The sequence below is a fragment of the Saccostrea cucullata genome, unplaced genomic scaffold (assembly GCF_032062105.1).
Source record: "Saccostrea cucullata isolate Sc308-1 unplaced genomic scaffold, CSIRO_AGI_Scuc_v1 ctg662, whole genome shotgun sequence".
Taxonomy (NCBI): Eukaryota; Metazoa; Mollusca; class Bivalvia; order Ostreida; family Ostreidae; genus Saccostrea; species Saccostrea cuccullata.
Window position 1 is genome coordinate 315,194 of NW_026932584.1, and position 22,456 is coordinate 337,649.

Genomic DNA, 22,456 nt, shown 5'->3' on the forward strand with positions numbered 1-22,456 from the left:
CTTTAGTATTACGTTGGAATTTAAATTCTACACCTTTGATGTCATGGAAAACTTTCATTTCACGGCAATCATCAGATTTGTGTTAATTCAAAGCGCGGTTTGATATATAAGCTAGGATAGAGAACTTTAATCCAATTTTTTTTTGATTGACGTTTGTTCATTGTTTTTCTTCATAGGATACATTAATAATAAATAGTAGAAAGTATTTATTGATACTAGGTCGAGAGGTATGCCATAGAAAACCAAATTTTTAGATGAAAAAAAAATAGTAAAAATAACGTCATTGCTAGCATCTATCCGAACGTGATGTACGTCAGATTTCTCTTTAAAAACAAAATAGCCATGATCAGTGACAAGACTATTTTGGAACATCAATTTTACTAGGAAATATTAACACTCGTTTTAATAAGAATCATTATGAAAAAACTGGATTCCTTTGAGCGCTATGAAGCAACATCCTCTGTTGTAGTTGATGGACCATGCGATTTTCAATGACATTTTTTGAAATAGGTTTCCCTTTCATTTTTTGATTAATGTCTCTTATTGGCAAAACAACGGATTAATAAACCACCAAAGCATATCAATTTTTCTGCTGTTGAAAATACATGTAACTAAAATTTTTGGTCTTATTACAAAAGGGTGGACGTTAGAACTTTTCATTTGTCTAATGGTTGATATTGATTTTGTAAATGTCTCAAATGCAATGAAAAGGTATGATTTGTTTAATGGCCCAACATTAATGTAATCAACACATTTCAGTAAAATCAAATCAATTCATTTAAGATTCACATCTCTCGAATAGATTTTTTTATGGAACATTAATGGTATTGTTACTTTCTATTGCTAAGGAATTTGAATAGTACGGATCATTTGCAATTATTCTGCAAAACATGAATCGAGTTTTGTTTCTATTATAAGGAAGAACACCATTTTTAAAGACAAATATCAAATCATTCGATTTATAAATCTTTATCATATGAATCATAAACTTTTCAGGAATCAGACAACAACGTCTGTACAATGTTTAATTTATATCATTATTGTCTTAATCAATATGTTTTCAAGAACAGACGAGATGCGATAAGTCGTATCAATAACATCCTCATGTTGTATGGAAATAAAATATGTAACAGTCAAGCTAGGACAGCGTTTTGTAACGGTAGTTGGACATATTTTTAATTTCCCTCTACACTTTAAATGAAATATCTTTTAAAATATAGAAATTACAATTAATATCATGTAGAAGATTAAATTTTGGTGACGGCATATTGGTTGGTTATCAGTCACAGTAAGAATTCACGTTTGATAAAGGACTAAAATTGGATAAAAATCAATTTTCTCAAGCAGAGCAAAGATTAATCTTTAAAACTCATAGAAGTAGTGGCCCAAAATTTTCTCATTTATGAAATTTTATTTCACTACACTGGATTAAGAGTTATATAGATTTAAGAGCCACATTACTTGCAAGAATACAATAGAAAGATCCTAACACATCGATGAAATTATTTTAATAGAAATATTACAATAAGTTAATCAATGTTTTCCTTGGCTTTCTTAGAGGGCATATTAAAATTTATACATTTTCTTTCCTCTTTTAAAGCTATAATACAAGCGTTTCAGTGGAACGCGTGTAATTTAATTAGATCAGAATGAATGATTCACTTTGATTATTTAAAGTTCGTTGTTTTTAGTGGTTATTAAGAAAGAACCTTAAAATCGATGGAATTAACAATCTCCTGTTTATTTCCAATAAGTAATTAAACACTCGATGGGAACTGGTCAGAAGGGCATTATGATCGGGTTACTGACCAAATAAAGGTTTCCAAAAATCTCAACCCTATCTTACTAACATTAGAAAAACTTGTCAAGAACTGTTTACGTTTTACAAGTATGTCAGATTCTATTTCAAAAGGAAAAATGATTTTACTTCAGTTTATTTACGTTTGCCAAATAATGTACTTTTTTCATCTCTAAGGTAAACACAATCCGTTAAAAATGATTTTTAACAAATGCTTCATATTTTTAGATAGAAGTCAATACCTTGAAAAAGGAATAAAGGGAAAAGAATGCTAGGTTAACTCAAAAGGTAATGAAGTGGGATCAAGTACGAATGATTAAAAGTGGATGTCACTCTGATTTTCTTTTTTTTTAAAATCCAACGCATTATTGAATCATTTTCCAGGTAATTTGTGTACCGGTATTAAGTATTTGTTTTTTTTTTAAAAATACCACCCATATCGTCCATTTTTTCTTGAAATTAACGGTTTGGTCCTTTTTTAAGATCGATTGAGGGAGGAATAGCAAAATATTTCTTTTTTATTCAAGACAACAAATGAATAAAGCATGCTTGAGAAGTAACAGAATATATTACACATTTCTAAGTATGTTTTTTTAAAAGTTAAAAATATAAATTCAAACAAAAACAATAATTTTCAAGGAAAAAAAACAAGAAGGAGTATATGTTTGTTTGTTGTTTAACGTCCCTTTCGAGAATTTTTCATTCATATGGAGACGCTACCACCTAGCGATGGAGAGCTGCAAATTTTATCCTATACTCGGTACTCAGGACCAATGAGCAGGCAGGGATCTTCTTCGTGCCAGCACCTAGTGTGACACGGGACCTAGGGTTATACGGTCTCATTCATCCGAAAGACTACTCTCCACTTCCCACAGTGGAATTCGAACCCGCGACTTAAGGATTAACTCCTTACTCCGCGATCCTAGAGCAGACATCTAACCACTGCACCATGCAGGCGACAAAACGTAGGATATGACGTTAATGAAGAACATGTACATGTATTAGTATGTATGTAGCTTTTAAAACTAGCGTTATACTCATTTGTATTTAGGGAAGTGTTATAGGCATTAAGAAAAAATAAACACGCTTCAAACTTCAGTCAGAGTTCTTTTGCTCCTCTAGGTGAGACCTCGGGGAGTTTGCATGATCATATTAATGTTGTAAACATTCATTATATAGAGAATATTACATACTTAAATCCATATCATATGTCATATCAATCCGAGGGCTGATGTGACATATATATGATATGGATTTAAGTATGTAGTATTCTATTTATCATATATTTAACATACATAATATACTAGTTCATTGAAGAATGTTTCGTGCCTGTTTATAACCTTTATTTCAAAATCTAATAGAGCCAATTTTAGGGAAAAAATTAAGACCACAAATATCATTAAAGAATTGTTTACATGGATATTTAAATAAAATCAAGTAAATTAATTTTTAAACTTTATACAAACGTTACTTCCGGTTTGATATGGATTTTTGCACGCCGGTCCGATATATGATATGGATTTTCGGACCGGTCCTTTGATATGGGGTATTGTGACGTCACCCGTATCGCACCGAGCAGAATCGGTGTATTTACTACTAAGTATATGATAGTTACAAATTGTACGAGAGCCATTCAGAAAGGTTTGTACTCCCCTTCAACACGTGTACATTTTTTTTCAAATGTGAGTCCATTCGATCCTAAAATGCTTTTCTATATTACTCTTTAGGAAGACCCTACAGAGAAACTGATGAATTGCAGATCCAAGTGATGGCCTAGAGTGTTTAGGGTTTTTCAGCAAAATGTTTCTAGTTTTGGTTAGAGAAAAAAGTCACTGGAGAAAATTTGTAGAGGAGGTCGTGTGAGGGATGAAAATAACCTCTGTACAGAGAAAATGTCACTAATTAATATCGACTTGTGGGTTGAAGCATTATCATGCAACAAGAAAAGACCCTTTTTACAATTTTTTGGACGTTTCTTTATGAATTGCTGCTAAAGTTTATGTATATTTTACATTTATACATCTTTCCATTAACACTCTTCTTCTTGGGAATATGAATTTGCAACGCAACACCTCCCCCATCAAAGTAACAACGCGTTTAGCATGGACGCTTTCCATGTTTTGTCATCCATACTTTATTTCAAACTTTCTTCGCCGCATAAAATAATGCAACCATATTTCATCTCCTTTTTCAATGTTTGAAATTTTTTCTCTTTTTGATTAATCTAATATTTTTCCCCACATGAAATATGGTCAGCCTTTTTCCTCATTCAATAGATGACACATCCTTTTAGCAGAAATCTTCATGTAACCGAGGTCTTTTGAAATGAACTTCTCCCACTGATATCCCAACTGTTCGAGCTAAGTCCTTAACCGTGTATCTTCCATCTCTCTTTACTAATTCATAGATTTTTTTATATTACTAACCTTTTAGACCTTCAGAACGCACATCATGTTTAATTATTAACTAATTTAACATTTTTCAATCACCTAGAAACGGTCCTATATGACAGTTGCTGTTCTCCATAATATTGTAACTTCGAATGTATCCTTTAGTGATTGTTTATGTAGTTTCTTATTTCTCCTGTTTTCCTGATTTTCCTTTCCATGGTAAGTTAATATAGTGGCAAGTGTAGGGTATTTTCAAAACTTGATAAATCTTCAAAAAATTAAGCAATCCGTTTTCTGCAAAAACGGTGTGGTTGATAGAATTAACATGTAATGAACAATAACAAGTGTGTTTGAAGTGATCTTAATTATTTTTTTGAAGGGCTGGGGTGGACAAAACGTTTTGAATGACCCTCGTTTCGTACTATTATAATGGAAAAGAAAATAAGACAACATGAAAAACAATATGTGTTTATTTCTTTAAAAAAGCATAAAGAAATTTAAAACTTAAGTTAAGCATATCTAGTTACACCATTTTAGAAAATGTTATAAAAAAGTGGGGGAAAGATGGCTTTAATTTTTAATAATAATTCAAATCAAGTCAAATTCTTTCTTTGCAGTACAGACTAAACGTGGACCTATGTTCATATTTTTATTACAAATTATAAATCATTATTTTTGTTGTTTTTTTTTAATTTGTAAAAGAAAAAGAAAGGGAAAAGTATATTCAGTCGATAATTTCTCAACAAAAAATAGAATATATAATTATATTGAAAATACATGTACAATTTTTAATTTGTCAAGCAAAATAAAATGCGGTTTAAAGTTATCTTAAAAAAAAAGACCTTTGAATCCACAAAAAATCCTTTTCTATGTAAATTAATGATATTAATATATTGTAGACCCGTCTGAAGAAATAAAGACTGCCTCTGAAATTTGAAGCAAAAACTTTGCAAACAATGCAATTAGAAAACCCACATTTAGAAAGTGTTAAACATTACGAGGTCATGACACCAACCCACTCTTTGTAAATATACAGTTTACAGTTTCTAAACATATTGACTTGAAATGAAGATCGCACAGTATACTTGAAAGCAATTGTAAAATATGCTCTAAATTGCGCATAATACAGATATTTACCCAGGTATTATTGATTGATGAATTGACTTTAACCATGATATTGTCTTTCTTATCAGCATTTGAAATTAAAAAGAATAAACGTCAACATTTGTTTAGAATTCAAACACATATTTTTAAAGTCGAAGGTCAATAGATCTTGCTGCGCATTAATCATTGATGTCTGTCTCCGACGAAACGCACTGAAATAATGATAAAGTAAAAGGTTTTTTCCTTTTTTCTGATAGTTGACTAGGTGTATGCTATGTTAAGGTATGTGTTAACAAAATTACTTTTTTCTAATCTTTATACCTGTTTACCTTTTTTTGCTTTTTATTGGCTTCTTTACGTTTACTGTAATTCATGTTATTTATAACATTATTTAGAAAAGATAAATAAAAGCTTCTAAAGGTATGAGACAATTTCTGCATAATTACATGAAAAAAAAGCCTTAGATATTCTTTCATTAGAATTTAATAACTCTTTTGTTTTCAAATATAATATCTTGTCACTCTTTTTCAGACTCTCTTTCTATTTGAAGTTAAAATACAATCAAGATCATTTTTTATTTTATAAAAGCAGTTTAAATATGATTGAAATAATTATATTCAAAGTTTAATATCCAAGTATCGTTTAATATTTGATGCTACTGGTACATGTATGTTGGGTGCTTTTAAGCTCTTTGCCGTTTATAGATGGAAGTTTTTGTCAAAACTATCGCAAGTCAAAGTCAGTAACACACGAATATTTTGTCGCTTCTGCTCGTGCGCCAATTGTGAAAGGGCCTTAACCAAAATTATTCGGTCGCACGAATATTTTGTCGCTTCTGCTCGTGCGCCAATTGTGAAAGGGTCTTAATATTTCAAGACAAAATCCATCATAATTTAGTTATAAATAAATGGCTTTTACTTGCAATTGATTCATTTCTTCCAGTTCGTGGTAGAATTTAATATAAAAGTAAATGCTGTCCTCTGATGAAGATATATCAAGTTCTACATTTTTTGTCTGTCAATTTCAGAGAATCGAAGCACCTGGACTTCTGATGCGATAACCAATGACATTGACTTTTGCCGATCTTGAGAGACAATTTGCTTGACAAAATGAAAAGTTCCAATTATTAAGTTCAAGGTAAACATTGTTTATAAACATAGCTAATGCTACTTCATAGTTTCAAAAAGTACATCATAAATCATATATATTTTTTGGATCTCCTCATGATTTGTGTATATTATAAAGTTATACACTATATTTTTCTAACTGAATGACCAGAAGCTTTGATGCCCTTCGATTGAATCTTATTCTTTTGTCAGAGGGTGTCCCACAGCATGGCCAGAATGTTTAGTATTTATTGTTTTTTAATATAAAAGGTGAAGTTAACGAACAGTGACAAAACAAATATGTGTCGAAGGCCTAAAACATGGACACATAATAATTGCAGAATCAGGATTCTTCTCACATTTCTTGTATTTAAAAATTAATGAAATTTTCACAGAATCAAGAGGACAATATCACTAAGTGATGGTATCAATGAGATTAAATTTGACCGTTTAATATTAGAGGCAAGGTCAGGTCAAGGTCATTACCTTTTTCCTGGACATTAAGAATAAAAAATCACTTTTCCTATCATGCGATCCCTACTTGTAATTCAAAAGACTGAATATTTTTTCTTTTTGCATAAAAAGATACTACCATATAGGGCCTATAAGATGGTATTACCAAACTGACATTGATAATTCAAATAAAATTGATATTTACTAATCCGAATTTCCTCTACTTTTCTTAAATTTTTAGGATTTATTAGTTATTTTTATATGCTTCCTATATTTAACTTTTTCCAATTTTCACATAATAAATAAAAAGACAATATTGCCAAATTCGAAACACTTTGTTTTCTTATGCATGTAATGAGAATTGGCTGTCATAATGAGTTGAATTCATCAAATGCTTTTTTTAATTAGACTTCTGTGGGGAAAATGCAAAACCGGTGTCCGCTATGATTATACCACGTACATAAAATCTATTCCTGTGTTTATGACTGTTTTTAAATTATTATTCATACAAAATTGTCAAATGCATGAAGTATTGTATCGATCCGTCGTTACATTTAACGAGGACCATGAAGACATTACCATCACAATTTCATATTTAGAGTTTCATATAGATTTTTTCCAGTCTCATTTTTATTGCTTTAGATTGAGAGTAGTGTGTTATTTAATTATCAAAGGAGGAAATTTTCAGTAGACGCATATAAATTTTAGATAACTTGCTAAGTAGATGATACTTTAAGACCTAGAGAATATTGTCATTTGAAAGTTAAGATCAAGAGCTTGGACTTTAAAAAAAAATGCATTCTGAAATATCCTTCCTAAAGTTCTACTGGAAATATAGTGTAACAGAGGTTGTAATATATGGTGATATATTTTGTTCCTATTCGCTAGTTTGTTTATTTCAAAGATTATGTGAACATGCAAGATACTGTAAATCATTTTTATTTGTGAGAACTTTTATTTCGCATTATTACGCGAGTCTGTCTGCTGGAAAAAATTAAAACCTCACGTACTCCCCGGTAAATACATATTAGGAAGGATTATATACAACAAATACAGTGACTTGCGAAAAATTTGTCTCGCTTATCTATTAGCTCTCTCGCGAAAATAAAGTTTTGCGAAAATATAATGATCTACAGTAACTGTAATTATGTCAAATATCTGGTAATTTTTGAAAATCTTCAAAATATTTTATTGATATATCTATCTTGCAACTCAACAGATTGTTGCCTGTTGATATCTCGCTAGCTGCAGATCTGTAGCTCTCCGAAAAAAAAATATTGATAGACCGGTCTATCAATTTTTTTTTTCGGAGAGCTACAGATCTGCAGCTAATATCTCGCCTGTTTCATATTCTATAAAAAAAATAACACCCATACATGCAGAGAGCAGAAATATGCCTGCATAAAAATACAATTTCAATATTAAAGACCACACTTCTGATGGTATTAAGACATGTCGGGTAATTGATATAAGTTTAAATAAAGAGATCATAATCAGAGAATTATTCACAATAAAGATTAATATGTTTGTCTGATTGAATGTCACAGTCATAAACTCTACTGGTTTATAGAATTAAATTCTATCATAATGCTTTATCTACGAGCGAAGTAAATTAAAAAAATCAGCAGGGGTATCTATCCAGTCCAAGATCGATTGTTACCACAGAATTTAGAAAAAAATATCATGCGTTAAATTAAAAGCAATATGATATTAAATAGTCGGGAATTTTAAATATTTAATCTTTATTTACTTCTATATTTACTTAGAAGTCCATAGTAATAATAAATCCTACATAAAGGTCAATGTTTTTATTGACAAATAGCAAGGTCAACGTCGTTATTTTCGTATTACTATTATATCTATTTAAAAGTATGATATTTTTAAATTAAAAATTAAAAAATTTATTTTTACTATTTTTTAAATTATATAAAGGTAGAGACACAGGTCGATTTCATAGAGAAAACTCTGAAAATTGTGGTAATGGGACAAAGATTGACATCAATAACTCCATTCCCTATCCTTTTTTTCTAGTCCCATATACCAGTTTTGCTATTTTTCATCACGTATATTCTTGATTTTCCCTATCATTTATATGAAGATAGATATAAGTGTATTTCTTTCAATTTTTATTTACAGATGTTAAAATATAAACAATACATTTACACAGTGCTGATGATTTTACCACTTAATTTGATGGACATTGAGGGTGCTTCTCAAACTGACTGTGAGTATAAAAAAACATTTTTACGACAAAACTAAAAATTTCCACTCCTACTATTGTTTTTTTCTGAAATGTATCGAATATCCAGAATTGAAACATTCTGGGAAAGATTTATGGTAAAGAACACTAAACAATTATATCTACAAACTATTATAGATGTGTGTCTTTTTTTCGTACAATTTATTAATCCAAGTATGCTTGGGAATAAAAGCACTCGAGTCAATGACTGTAGTGTTACTGGAAAAAATGGCATTGAGTAGCCCTATCTTGATTTTTCCTATTTCAACACATACATGTTTTTCATAAATTGTTAACGGCGGGTGTTACCGGTCTGCAGGGGATGCTCACGCATCCATGGTACCTGATCCCACCTCTGATGTTTTGGAGGTCCGTGTTTGCTCTGCTCCTATTTTGTATTGTTTTATTGACTTTCGATCTTGAATACTGTTCGTTATCTCCATATGTTTCATTCTTCTTAAACTTTTTAATGTTATTGCATGTTATATTATTTGATATAGATAAACACGTGGATTGTCGGTATCACTTTCACTATCACCCCTTGTCTTGGATGGAGGCGTATAACGTTTGTGAAGGCAATAACCAAACATTGTTAAAACTGGATGATGCAGCTGAATACACACTTTTCAGTTCACTTGCCCGTTCCAGAATTAACGTGATACTGTCATCAACCATGTAAGTTCTATTTAATTTTTTTGTACATTTAATCATTTAATATTCTCAAATTTTAAAGTATTTACGGAATAACTGGCTTGATTTTGTTTGTAAAAATGACCTTATCAAGCGATCTGCTTGCGTGATTCGGCTTTATGTATAATAGAATAACGCAAGCCAATTTCTTGTTCATCATCATAAAACTTTATATATGACAGTGATTTTAATTAAACAAAAAATGCTTTCTTTGTTTGTTGTTACTGGAATGAACGGAAGCAGCTGTTGCAGAAAAAATACATAACCCGCGTAAGCGGGTTATGTAAATTTTTTCTGCAATAGCTGCGACCGTTCATTCCAGTAATAACAAACAAAGAAAGACATTTTATTGTTTATATTTATATCTGTTTAAATTATCATTTTACGTAGGATTAAAAATATTAATTATTGTGTTAATGATAGGGCTGGGACGATATATCGAGATATCGATATATCGTGATACATGTAAGGACGATACGCATATCGATACATATGAAGAAATATCGGAATATCGCCCATGAAAATCTGACTTCTATTTTTATTTGTTTATTTAACATATGGGGTTTAATATATAAAATAAATAGGTTAAATATAAATGTAGATATGAAATAAATAATAATTAACACCATTTGAGTAAAATATTCTTGTTTTACAACATATTAACAATTATTTTGAATAAATTATTCTTATTTGCAAAGAAATAATTTGTTTATTTCAATGCAAAAAAAATTTTATAAGGAATTAAACATATCGTGATACATATCGTATCGTGGCTCAAATATCGTGATATGTATCGATATAGAAAAAGTTGTATCGTCCCAGCCCTAGTTAATGATGCGAACCTATTTGTACATTTCATTGATGGAACGGCCACTGATCAAGAAATCTGTATAGGTGATATGCCTAATGTAGTTCATGCAGTGATGAACGCAATGGGTTTTCTTAAGAAATAAAGAAGAAAATATTCAGTGGATGTAAATATATACTTTTAAGATTTCGTTAACTCATGTGTTTGATCCTAGCCCGCGCGCGGCGCCCATTTCTCATTTCTCTCTCTCTCTTTTTCGCTAAGCAATTGTTTTTACCAACACCTATCGATGAACTAAAAACTTTATGAAGAAACGAAGTTTTTTTAGCAGTAGTTTTATCTCGGAAAAAGAAATTTTAAATATGCAAAATAACCATAATGCATTTTTGATAATTTGCATATGTCTTCCAGTTAATATTGATTTATGAAGTTTCTGGGGCCTTGTTAAATGAGGTACATATACATGTACCAATATGGGAATTTCTCTTATTCAATGGTTCTTTTTTCTGTAGAGAATCCATATGGATCGGACTAAGTGCCACCTCCAAGGATGGAAACATGTATCATTTATGGCCAGATTGTACACAAATGACGTCAAGTGTAGGATTTAATCCTTGGCCGAATCTTGCAGAAGCCCAGAAAGAGGGATGTGTTATGTTAAATCCTTCATTAAATTCCTACTCAGTAAGAGGTTGTTCTAGTTCATTTGGGTATGTCTGCGAAGAAACAACTGCTGGTAAGTCACTTTAAAATATAGTTTACTTTGCAAAATGTTTTTGTGATAAGTTATGACGCTTTTAACATAAAGATTTCTAAAAAATGTGATAATGTGAGACAGAATAGCACTGTTACAATGCGAAATGTAATAGCAACGTAAAATGTAATAAACCGCGGTTATTACATTTTGCGTTATTACATCTTGAGTTGATCTCGACGCAAAATGTAAAAACGCAAAATGTAATAATCCTTAAAAGTCTGCTATTAGATTTTGCGTTATTACATTCTGCGTTGATTTCGACGCAAAATGTAACAACACAAAATGCAAAAATCCCAAATCCAAAACCCTCGGGGAATATGATTTTTCTTGGCTGATTAAGTCTTCATGTTTCCCGAACATTCATGCAATTAATTGTTTATTATACCGAAACGTGCAAAACCTTTGAAATAAACATAAACTTTCAAATTCGGCATTGCTCTCAAATTCACTTTTATTTTTTACGTAAAGTTACTAAAACCCTTTGGTCAGCACATTATCACCAATTTTGTGACGTAAATTAGGCTATTGTGTCGTCTACTACTCTCGGGAGTTTTCGTTCAACGAACAAAAACTATATTGCGGGAAAATATACTAGGTGATCCAAAGAGGTGGAATATGATGAAAAGCGTGCCGACGGCCGTGAAATATGAATTTTACGGCCCGATCACGTGATAACCTAGAACCAGTCAGATAAAGCGTTGTGTAGAATATTTAAAATGAGGTATAATAATACATTCTGCGTTATTACATTCTGCGTTGATTTCGACGCAAAATGTAACAACACAAAATGCAAAAATCCCAGTTTATTGCATTTTGCGTTATTACATTTCGCGTTATAACATAGCACACTTGCATTTCCACAAATAGATAAGTATAGGAGTAGGAAACAGCTCATGTATTTTCTTTTTCTTATTGACAGATCCAGCTCAATGTTTTTATCCAATGACTGACGCAAATGTTAAACAATTCTTTCAAGTAAAAGACATTCACCAAATAGATGAGTCCTCTTGTGCCAGCATGTGCCATTCAGTTTCCCATTGCGCAGGCGTAATGGGGAACTCTGCTACATGCTCAATATTCACTACTCTAGCAAATGCATACGCCCTACCAGGTCGTGGAACGTTATATGCTCATAGTAAGAAATGGCTATATTGGATCTCTTCTATTTTTCTTTGTTGAAAAAGGATGGAATGTGATAGTTTGTATTATTTTAGATATATAAAATGCACTTTTCTTTGCATTATCCTACTTAATTAAGATGTAGAATGACTTTAAACTGATGCTAACACAGTAGTAATGTCCCTAAAATAATTCAATTTTTATTTAGCTTTAATAAACTGGAGTCAGTACTCAACTTTAAAATCTACTGTTCCACCGGTGGAGATATGTAGTATATCATTCCCCACCGATATCACAATAGCGTCCAGTGCAATTTCCTACTTGTCATCAGAATCTGTGTTCTCGTCAGTCCCAAGTGTTGACACAACAGGATCAATTATTTCCCATACTTCAACAGAGATGTCTATATCATCACTATCAGGTGTCCCAGTGTCATCATCTGAAACTCTTTATCCTTCATCAGAATCTATTTTTTCAACAATCTTAGGAGTTGATTCATCAACACCACCACTGGAACCAAGTATAACTTCACAAATGTCATCAGATTCGTCCATAACAAGCACTCCAGCTTTGCAAACTTCGGTGGAATCAATATTTTCTTCCCCAGATATTCTTGGTACGTAAAAATGAATCGTATTACTTTTAATTCATTTTGCTAATTGCATTTCAATATAACCATACTTTTATGGATCAACATGAACAGAAACTGAAATTATTGTGACCCATTTATGTTCTTTTTCAGCCTCATCTTCCAATTGTAATTGTCCATGTAGGACGGTACACAATATAACGTACACACCCGAGGAGCTCCAAAAGAAATTAGAACAAATGAAAGCAGAACTGACTATTGAAGCAAAGGAAACCAGTAAATACAAAAGAACACTTATCAGTGTACCAGACCATCGGCCTTCAGCCCGCGGTATTGGGAGTGTGGGCATTCTTATTTTATGTACTATTATTATCCTGCTTGTGGCATTTGATTTTCCACGTGCTGCACACCATACTCTGATAATTGTCAAATGTGCAAAAGAAAAATTTAACACAAAAACAAGTAACCACAGCACACATTTATAATTTTATTATACTTCTCTTGCAATGTTACAACATTTACATGTTTGTTGAAAACTAGGTTATATGACATTGGTAGAATATTTTATAATAATTACATGTGTGTACATCTTCACTTTAAATTCTCTTTTCGTCATTTCCCCTAAATTTTACATGCAATTTCTTGTAATGATCTTTTCTATGGTTAATCGAGCAATTCAAATATTATTTTTGTCAGCAAATTATGTACCAATGGTTTAAGACAGAGGTCACACCCTTCAAGTATCGTTGCGTTTTGATTTATATCAATATCTAAATATGCAAAAAATTGTGTTAGGTTGATTTGATCCTGATTTGTATTGCCTCAATGGACTTCTGAGCTTAATTGTTGCTATCTCCATATATATTTCATGTTTTCATGCATGAGTTATACGTTTGATGGAATTTTAAGCACAAATTTAAACTTAAAAATGACACATTTTTACACTAAATATTTTTTTAATATTTGTTTTTCTTAAAATGATAACATTTGAAATCTTTATCAAATCTTGACTTTCTCGAGCTCCGTAATGTGACAGAAATTTTAAAGAAATAATCTATCGTTGAGCTTGAAATTGTTGAATTTAGATAAAAAGTATATACATTTATCATTCACAAATAACTCTGAAGCTTTGTGATATAATGACGTCAATTGTATTCCACCTGGTTTCGTCATCGATATAAAAAACAGAGAAAGGGTCTTGTACCACTCTTTATAAGGTAGTAAAATTGGAATCCCTTGTTACTGCCACAATCATCGTTGTAATATTTTGCTGCCTGAGATTTTTCATTTTCTCCTCAACCCTACTTACATTTGACCAATGACCATCTGTGATGATAACAATAACCTTGTTCCTTTGGAGACCAGATGAAAGAAGCCGAACAGCTGCTTTCGATAGTAAACTCTCTATATCAGATTCCGATTTCGTCCCAGGACTAAATTTCTGCAAATTTACAAGAAATTGGTCGTCGTGATTGTAATAAGCAAAGTCGTCTACATCGAAAGATATATTCGACCAATTCGGACATCTTTTTTTGTCAGAAAATATCTGGGAGCTATTTCCGATGCAACACTAAGAGAGTTCTTGAAGACAACTCCGGACAAATTATTGTCCTGTATTATCATAACGTCAGTATTGTTAGAGACTCTGCAATCTGATATTAAAGAAAACTGTTATGTTTTTTATGTTGTCTTCGTATGCCTTCTTTAACATTTTAGACCAACTAGATGTTATCATATTTTTATCATTTCCAATATAAACATTTATCTTCTTTTAAACAATGTTACAGCGGTGCTTTGGGATTAAAAGTTTGTATGGTTTAATTTATTCGTTTTATTATTTATGCATTTATTTTGGTAACCTAATTATAAAAAAAAGTATCAAAACTTTGAAAGCTAATCAATTCTTACTTGTATAATCATTATACATAGCCTTTTTCAAAAGCATATTGATTGCATCATCATTAGATGAATAGAATACTAATGGTCCATAGATATTCTTCTGATCCTTTGAAGCTAATTGGACAAGCTCGAAATGGTCAATCGCTTAACCTATTCCTATTGTGATTATCACGTGGTATGGCCACATCCGGAATCGTTCTGCTGCTTTAATGGCTGCATCTCTATCGGTTGAGAGCCCGTCTGATATGATGACGATGATTTTGTGAACTTTCTGTTTTGCATTTTCATCAGTGAGTACCTGTAAATCAAAGGAAGATAATATATAATTATATGTTTTTTAGACTGTATTTTTGAAAAGAATTCCTTTTTAGTTTGATCAAATAACCATTCAAAAGTATAAAAACTCACTTCGAGACTTTTTAACAGAGCATTTTCTGTGTATGTGGCACCTTGTGTCCTTGAGTTGATTCCTGAGGCAACATTTTTAATTTCCTCTGCATTTTGATATTGACCGATGGTTACAATTTCCATTGGTTCAAAATCGTATGAAATAACCGCCGCTTGAAACCTGTCGTTGCCTAGAGGCAGTCTATCTAAAATTTTACCCATATACTCCAAGCATTTGGTTTTTTGGTTTTTTTTTTCTAAGCTAGAGGACGTATCCACAACAAAGACAATATCAGCAGGACCAGGGCTGCAATCTAAAAGTAAACAAGCAAATTCAAAGAATTGTGGTCCCCCGCTTTCGGTGTCTTTGTTGGTGAGATGTTATTTTTTATGTCATATTGTGTCTAATATGAACATCCTATCATATGTCATTTCATAGAAATTATCATTGAAGTTGATTTTTTGAAGGATGAAAACCCTTATCCTGACCGTTAAAAAGTTATGACCAAAGTTAATGTTTTTTAAAAGTAGGTCAACTCCAAGGTCAAGATCAAAGGGTCAAAGTTGTTGATGAAATGTTTTCTCACAAGGATTACATATGTGAAGCATGAAAGCCCTAGCCCTTACCGTTCAAAAGTTGTGGTCAAGGTTAAAGTTTTTACATAAGTACGTAAATCTTTATGGTCAAGGTCAAAAGGTCAAAGTTGTTGATATCCAATGAAAGGACTTGTCACAAAGAATACATATGTGAAATATAAAAGTCCTAGTATCTACCGTTCAAAAGTTGTGACCAAAGTTAAAGTTTTTTTTAAAAGTAGTTAAAACTCCAATGTCAAGGTCAAAGGGTAAAAGTTGTTGGTATCCAATGAAAGGTCTTCTCAAAAAGATTACATATGTGAAGTACGAAAGCCCTAGCCCTCACCGTTCAAAAAGTTATGGTCAAGGTTAAAGTTTTTCCATAAGTAAGTAAATCTCCAAGGTCAAGGTCAAAAAGTCAAGGTTGTTGGTATCCAACGAAATGTCTTGCTACAAGAAATACATATGTAAAATATAAAAGTCTTAGTATCTACTGTTTAAAAGTTGTGACCAAGGTTAAAGTTTTTAAAAAGTAGTTGAAACTCCAAGGTCAAGGTCAAAGGGTAAAAGTTCTTGGTATCCAATGAAAGATCTTTTCATCAGGATTATAAATGTGAAGTATGAAAGCTGTAGTATTTATTGTTCAAAAGTTATAGCCAAGGTTAAAGTTTTTTTTATAGATACGGAAATCTCCAAGGTCAAGGTCAAAAGGTCAAGGATGTTGGTATCCAATGAAAGGTCTTTCCACAAACAATACATTTGTGAAATATGAAAGTCCTAGCACCTTCCATTCAAAAGTTATGGCCAAAGTAAAAGTTTGAAATTTCTGTGTAAAAGTGGGTCAAACTCCAAGGTCAAGGTCAAAAGGTTAAAATTTGGTGGTACCCAAAGAAAGGTTTTGTCACAAGGAATACACATGTGAAATATGAAAGTCATAACTCTACTAAATCAAAAGTTATGGGCAAGGTTAAAGTTTTTGTGACGGACAGACTGACAGACAGACGGACAGACGAATGAGATTTAATGTCCCCTCGCTTTTGCGGAAGCGGGGGACAATTATGGTGACAAATGCATTAAAGTTGCTGAATGAATAAATTAGTACCATGTTCAATTGTATATTGATATTTTTTCACTGAGCTGCTCCTATTTGAAGTTAAAATTCTTAGAAACCCAAGAAATGTTTTATTCCTTATATACTACTAACTTACCTATATTGCAGCTGTCTTTATTGCTGAAAGTCAGGTCACAGTCACATTCATAAATACGTCCCTTTGGTGTGCACTTTCCATTATTCAAACAAGGCGAGGAGAGACAGGCATTATCTATTTATAGTAAAATACGACTGTTTTAATTAACTAATTTGTAAAAAATACAATTTTAGGAATACATCATTTTAAAATACTTAACAACTTAAGATACAAATTATATTTAGTCTAATTACTAGTACATCATTCTTTATTTTAATTTTTCTCTTGAGACATATTTTCACTCAATTTACATGTTAGTGGCTAAAATTGAATAAAGACATGTTTCATACTTCATACTTTCGGCTTACACCGATACCAGCCGCTACGGCTAAAACAAGTGCCGAGATCAAAACAGCAGTGTAATATTCTATATGTACAAAGCACTCAGTATAATAAAATAAACACAGGATGTATTTGAGGAAAACATCGAAAATTTTCACCAAAAGAAAAACCTGCGGGGATATACTTGTATAAGATTACTTTCGCAATATACGAATTTCTTTTTAGATTATACATTGACAAACATAACCATTAAGAGCATAACATGGGGCGTCATTCCACTGAAATACATGTATTTCCTCCATATTGCCGAAGTTCTAGGCAATCTTCGCTGTTTACGCCGTGGCCGTTGTTCGGCTCACCTGCATAAAAAAAGACATTAAAAAGCATTTGAATTTATAAAGATGATTTGACTCTATACAGCATTTTAGTACATGTAATAAATACCTTAAGTTTCTTTTTAAATTAATGCAGTATTTAAAGAAGGCATAAATAAAATCCAAGAAAATTCGTCAATTATAAGGTTTGAAATATGATTATTTTTTTTAAACTGAATTAAGATTCAATCAAAATAGTCGATGTTTGTACAAAAAAATAATAATTATCAACAGGTAGACCAAATAATATTACAAAATTAAATTACTAGTAATGTGCAACGCTAATGGATTTTTTTTTCCAATTCAGGGGACGTTTGGGCCACAATAACAGATTAGATATTGACATGGAGCATAAAGGGGACAATCTTTCTAAAATTCTGAGAAAGATAACACGGCAAAATTCAACCGAGCATTTTAAAAGGTCTATGGGTATTAATGCACTTTTCTTAATAATTTCTACAGCATTTAACGTCTGGATGAAACAGGTGCAATATTACATGTAAATTGTTAGGAAATGCAAAATCTATGGGAAAAAAATGTCTTACCTGGACCCCAGTGCAGTGGGGGACCTATGGGGGTCCCATCTATCCAAGTCCAAGACCCACTGTCGGATTTCCTCCCTCCTATCTAATAATACCCAGTTTTATTATGTTTGTGAAGGTAATCTGAAAATAATAATACATGTATTTCCTCCATATTGCCGAAGTTCTAGGCAATCTTCGCTGTTTACGCCGTGGCCGTTGTTCGGCTCACCTGCATAAAAAAAGACATTAAAAAGCATTTGAATTTATAAAGATGATTTGACTCTATACAGCATTTTAGTACATGTAATAAATACCTTAAGTTTCTTTTTAAATTAATGCAGTATTTAAAGAAGGCATAAATAAAATCCAAGAAAATTCGTCAATTATAAGGTTTGAAATATGATTATTTTTTTTTAAACTGAATTAAGATTCAATTAAAATAGTCGATGTTTGTACAAAAAAATAATAATTATCAACAGGTAGACCAAATAATATTACAAAATTAAATTACTAGTAATGTGCAACGCTAATGGATTTTTTTTTCCAATTCAGGGGACGTTTGGGCCACAATAACAGATTAGATATTGACATGGAGCATAAAGGGGACAATCTTTCTAAAATTCTGAGAAAGATAACACGGCAAAATTCAACCGAGCATTTTAAAAGGTCTATGGGTATTAATGCACTTTTCTTAATAATTTCTACAGCATTTAACGTCTGGATGAAACAGGTGCAATATTACATGTAAATTGTTAGGAAATGCAAAATCTATGGGAAAAAAATGTCTTACCTGGACCCCAGTGCAGTGGGGGACCTATGGGGGTCCCATCTATCCAAGTCCAAGACCCACTGTCGGATTTCCTCCCTCCTATCTAATAATACCCAGTTTTATTATGTTTGTGAAGGTAATCTGAAAATAATAATAATGAAATATTTCAAAATCGATCTTATTTTATTCATAAACAAAATGTATAGCCAGATTAAAGCAATATTAGATATCAAATAACGGACTTTTTCATATTTAATGCTAAGCCACTATTTTGTCATGTTGTAAATTTTGAATTTACCGGGTGGCTGTAAATACAAAATTTACAACATGACAACTTGTAAATTTTGTATTGACTGCCACCCGGTAAATTCAAAATTTACAACATGACAATTTACACATTTAGTTGACTACTGATATATGTATACTGAGAGGAAAAAAGAAACGCATAAAGGACATAATATTGACTATGTGTCCGAAAATTATGAAAATTGGTCACATGTGTATTTTGGTTACTTTGCACTAAAATCGCTGGTCAAAACTACTCAACCATCAAATGTATGGCGTCGCGGAGAGAAAGTGATAAAAAGACAAAAAACAGGTGCATGTTGGTAATGAAAATTTTGTGATGACATTTTGTTGTGAAATACGTTTTATTAGAGTTATAGACGGAAGTAACATCGGGTCTAGTAATTGAATTGCACTAGAAGTGAATAAAAAAGCAACAATATGTTGTTGTGCAGATTGTTTTCCACTTTTCAACCAATAAAAAGTTTTTTTCGGTCGTCAGAGAGTAACTTAAAAGGTTTCCAACCAACCATGACAGTGACGTTGGCGCGTAACAACGTCACATCAAGACAAGATAAGGCTTTTCATCAAGCCACCTCGGTTATTGTCAAAACATTATCACTGAAACCGATATTTACAACACACAATCATACTCATTTTTCACCCTAAAATTGACAGAAACTCTCTGCTCTAATTTGGTCCGCGAGCTTGGCAACTTTACGTCGATTTTACTCTCACATGCGCATGTTCGCGTCATATGCGTTATGTTTTTAGCATGTTCACACTTGGAAAATGTAGCTAGTGTTTGACAAATTTGAGGGATTCATTGGGAGGGGAGGGGGTTGTTGACTTTGGAATAATACACTACTCTCAGCCATTAAGACTACCGTCGGAAGGATTGAATAATAATCCTATGAGAAAGATAAATGCTCTGGTGAACTCAATGCACAGGAAAATCAAGTCTGTAACGGATGCGCAAGGGAGAACATGAGAATTTTTATTTATTTATTTTTTTGGGGGGGGGTGTATCGACATACCAATTTCAATAGCTCAGGGGTTATCAGTCAAAGTCACACAAGATTTTGGTATCTTGTTGATGAAAGATGAATTAAAATGTATGATAACAATACTTGAAAAAAATGTTCAAAATAAGTTTTAATTTAATTCAAAATTTTTTTTTATGCGTTTCTTTTTTTCCTTTCAGTATAATAATTTGCCCGGTTTTGACTAGGAACACACTGTGGGCGTCACCGAGTGACATGGGATGCTTATTCCTCCATTGAGCCGGATCCTACTTCTAAGCTTTAGAGAGATTGCCTTTGCTCTGCTCTCGATATGCATTGATTCAGTTGAGTTTTGAGCTTACATGTAATCATTAATAGTTATATCCATATTTATTTGATAAAGTAACACATACTTTACTTACTAACAATGAAGTTCTGGTCCTCATTAGAGCGTGGAATTGCTAAACTTCCACCAAAATTTTTACTTTGCTCGTCTGCCTTTACCAGGTTAATTTCCCATCTTCAAAAAAATAAGCAAGTCCGTTTTCTGGACATGTCTCCCAATGGCAAGATATTGTAGAGAGAGAAAACCAGATCCCTTTCAATATATAGGTTACAATTTAATAAGAGATGTGTAAACGGAAAGTGAGAGGGAGAGAGAAGCGGGGTAGAAAGAGCAGATACTAGTACTGTAAACATTTAGCGATGTATTCTATTCAGCTATTTAGAAAGCAGAGTCCGCTAAATCAAGTACATTGCTAAATGTTTTGTACAGTGTATATCATGCATTTATATCTGGCACATTCAGATAGCACTACATCAAATCTACGCTAACTTGTTGAAAATTTGAATTCCGCCAAATATCGTACACGCCAAATATATTATATTTACAATACATACCAAATGGTATGAATAACCACCAGTGTTTCATTTAAAATTAAATAAAATCCACACGTCCAAAATTTATGTCTTGTAATTAGAATTGCGAGACTTCCTAATAACGGGTATTTCTGATCACTGATATCTTGGCATTATTTCAACATAAATGTTAATCGATTCTTCACAATTTGATAAATCAGAAGAGAAAAAAAAATTAAAAATCAAACAACTACACAATAAGAATTAAATATAAGTAGTAATGTACTGCATGAAAGATGTGTGTACTTGTGTGTGTGTGTGTGTGTGTGTGTGTATGAGAGAGAGAGAGAGAGACTTACCAATTGTTAAGAATAGCCTCCAACGTTTCATTTTATTATTATTTGGGGGTAATATAAAAAATAATTATAAAATCCACAAGCCCCAAATTCGTTGAATTAAGTGAGGATCATGAGATTTTTTCGAAGAAATGATAATATTTTCAAATCCTCGGATCAATCTTTACACGAATTATTTCAATATTAACGACACCTCTTCAGAATTAACAATGTAATAGTTCTCGAGATTCCTTCAAAGGCAAGCAAACATGAAATAGATAAAGAACAAAGGCCAATTATTTAATTGGACAGATTTAAATGACTTCCTTCTAAATTAAAAAAAAGCTTGACCTTTGCTTTAAACACCTAACTTCGGTCACTAAATATAAATTTCTTACAAGATTTTATTTTAGATAATATACATGTCCAGTGATTTGACCCGTTAAAAAGGGATGTTTTTAAAAATCGGAGAGAAAGAAATGGAAAGAAAAATGTAACAGGTAAATCAAAAGTTTAACTCATACTAATTTCGTATATGAATTAAACTGTTTAAAATAATGTTTGGTTTTACATTCAATACTGGTACAAAGCTAAATTTTGGAATGAAGTCAATATTTTATTTACATTTTCATTATACTATAGGATTTACATCCCCTTTTACATAGATCTTGTGGGCTCTCCACATATAAATGGTACTCTTTTTTCGTTTCTCGGAAATAATTAATGTAAACAAACATTTTTCTTGAAACATATCACTTCCAGCGACGAGCGTGTATGTATTTATGTACGAACAATTCTTGGAGAGGAAGGGGGGGGGGGTATCGAAAGTTAATTATCTTGTTAGTAAGATTTTTTTAAAAATC

General features: G+C 31.9%; 2 protein-coding genes and 1 pseudogene across 2 annotated transcripts; 1 reads left to right on the forward strand and 2 right to left on the reverse strand.

Annotated features, from left to right (window-relative positions):
- Positions 1–6,215: 6,215 nt before the first annotated feature.
- The window catches only part of LOC134235492 (uncharacterized), a 61,617-nt pseudogene continuing 45,376 nt past the window's right edge, over positions 6,216–22,456 (reverse strand).
- LOC134235488 (uncharacterized) lies at positions 6,325–13,626 on the forward strand. Its single transcript, XM_062717620.1, has 7 exons — positions 6,325–6,429; positions 8,988–9,075; positions 9,591–9,765; positions 11,101–11,324; positions 12,265–12,480; positions 12,673–13,080; positions 13,207–13,626. The coding sequence occupies exons 2-7, from the start codon at positions 8,988–8,990 to the stop codon at positions 13,536–13,538; spliced, it is 1,443 nt and encodes a 480-aa protein (XP_062573604.1). The 5' UTR covers positions 6,325–6,429; the 3' UTR covers positions 13,539–13,626.
- LOC134235473 (matrilin-4-like) lies at positions 15,042–15,663 on the reverse strand (the record flags this gene model as incomplete). The annotated part of the gene is made up of 2 exons (XM_062717602.1): positions 15,042–15,250; positions 15,361–15,663. Coding segments are annotated over 2 exons (456 nt in total), but the record flags the coding sequence as incomplete, so codon positions are not given.

Coding starts and splice junctions, on each gene's coding strand:
- LOC134235488 (XM_062717620.1), top strand. CDS start 8,988: ATGTTAAAATATAAACAATACATTTACACAGTGCTGATGATTTTACCA. Junction 9,766..11,100: donor GTGATACTGTCATCAACCAT/GTAAGTTCTATT, acceptor TTTTTTCTGTAG/AGAATCCATATGGATCGGAC. Junction 11,325..12,264: donor CTGCGAAGAAACAACTGCTG/GTAAGTCACTTT, acceptor TCTTATTGACAG/ATCCAGCTCAATGTTTTTAT.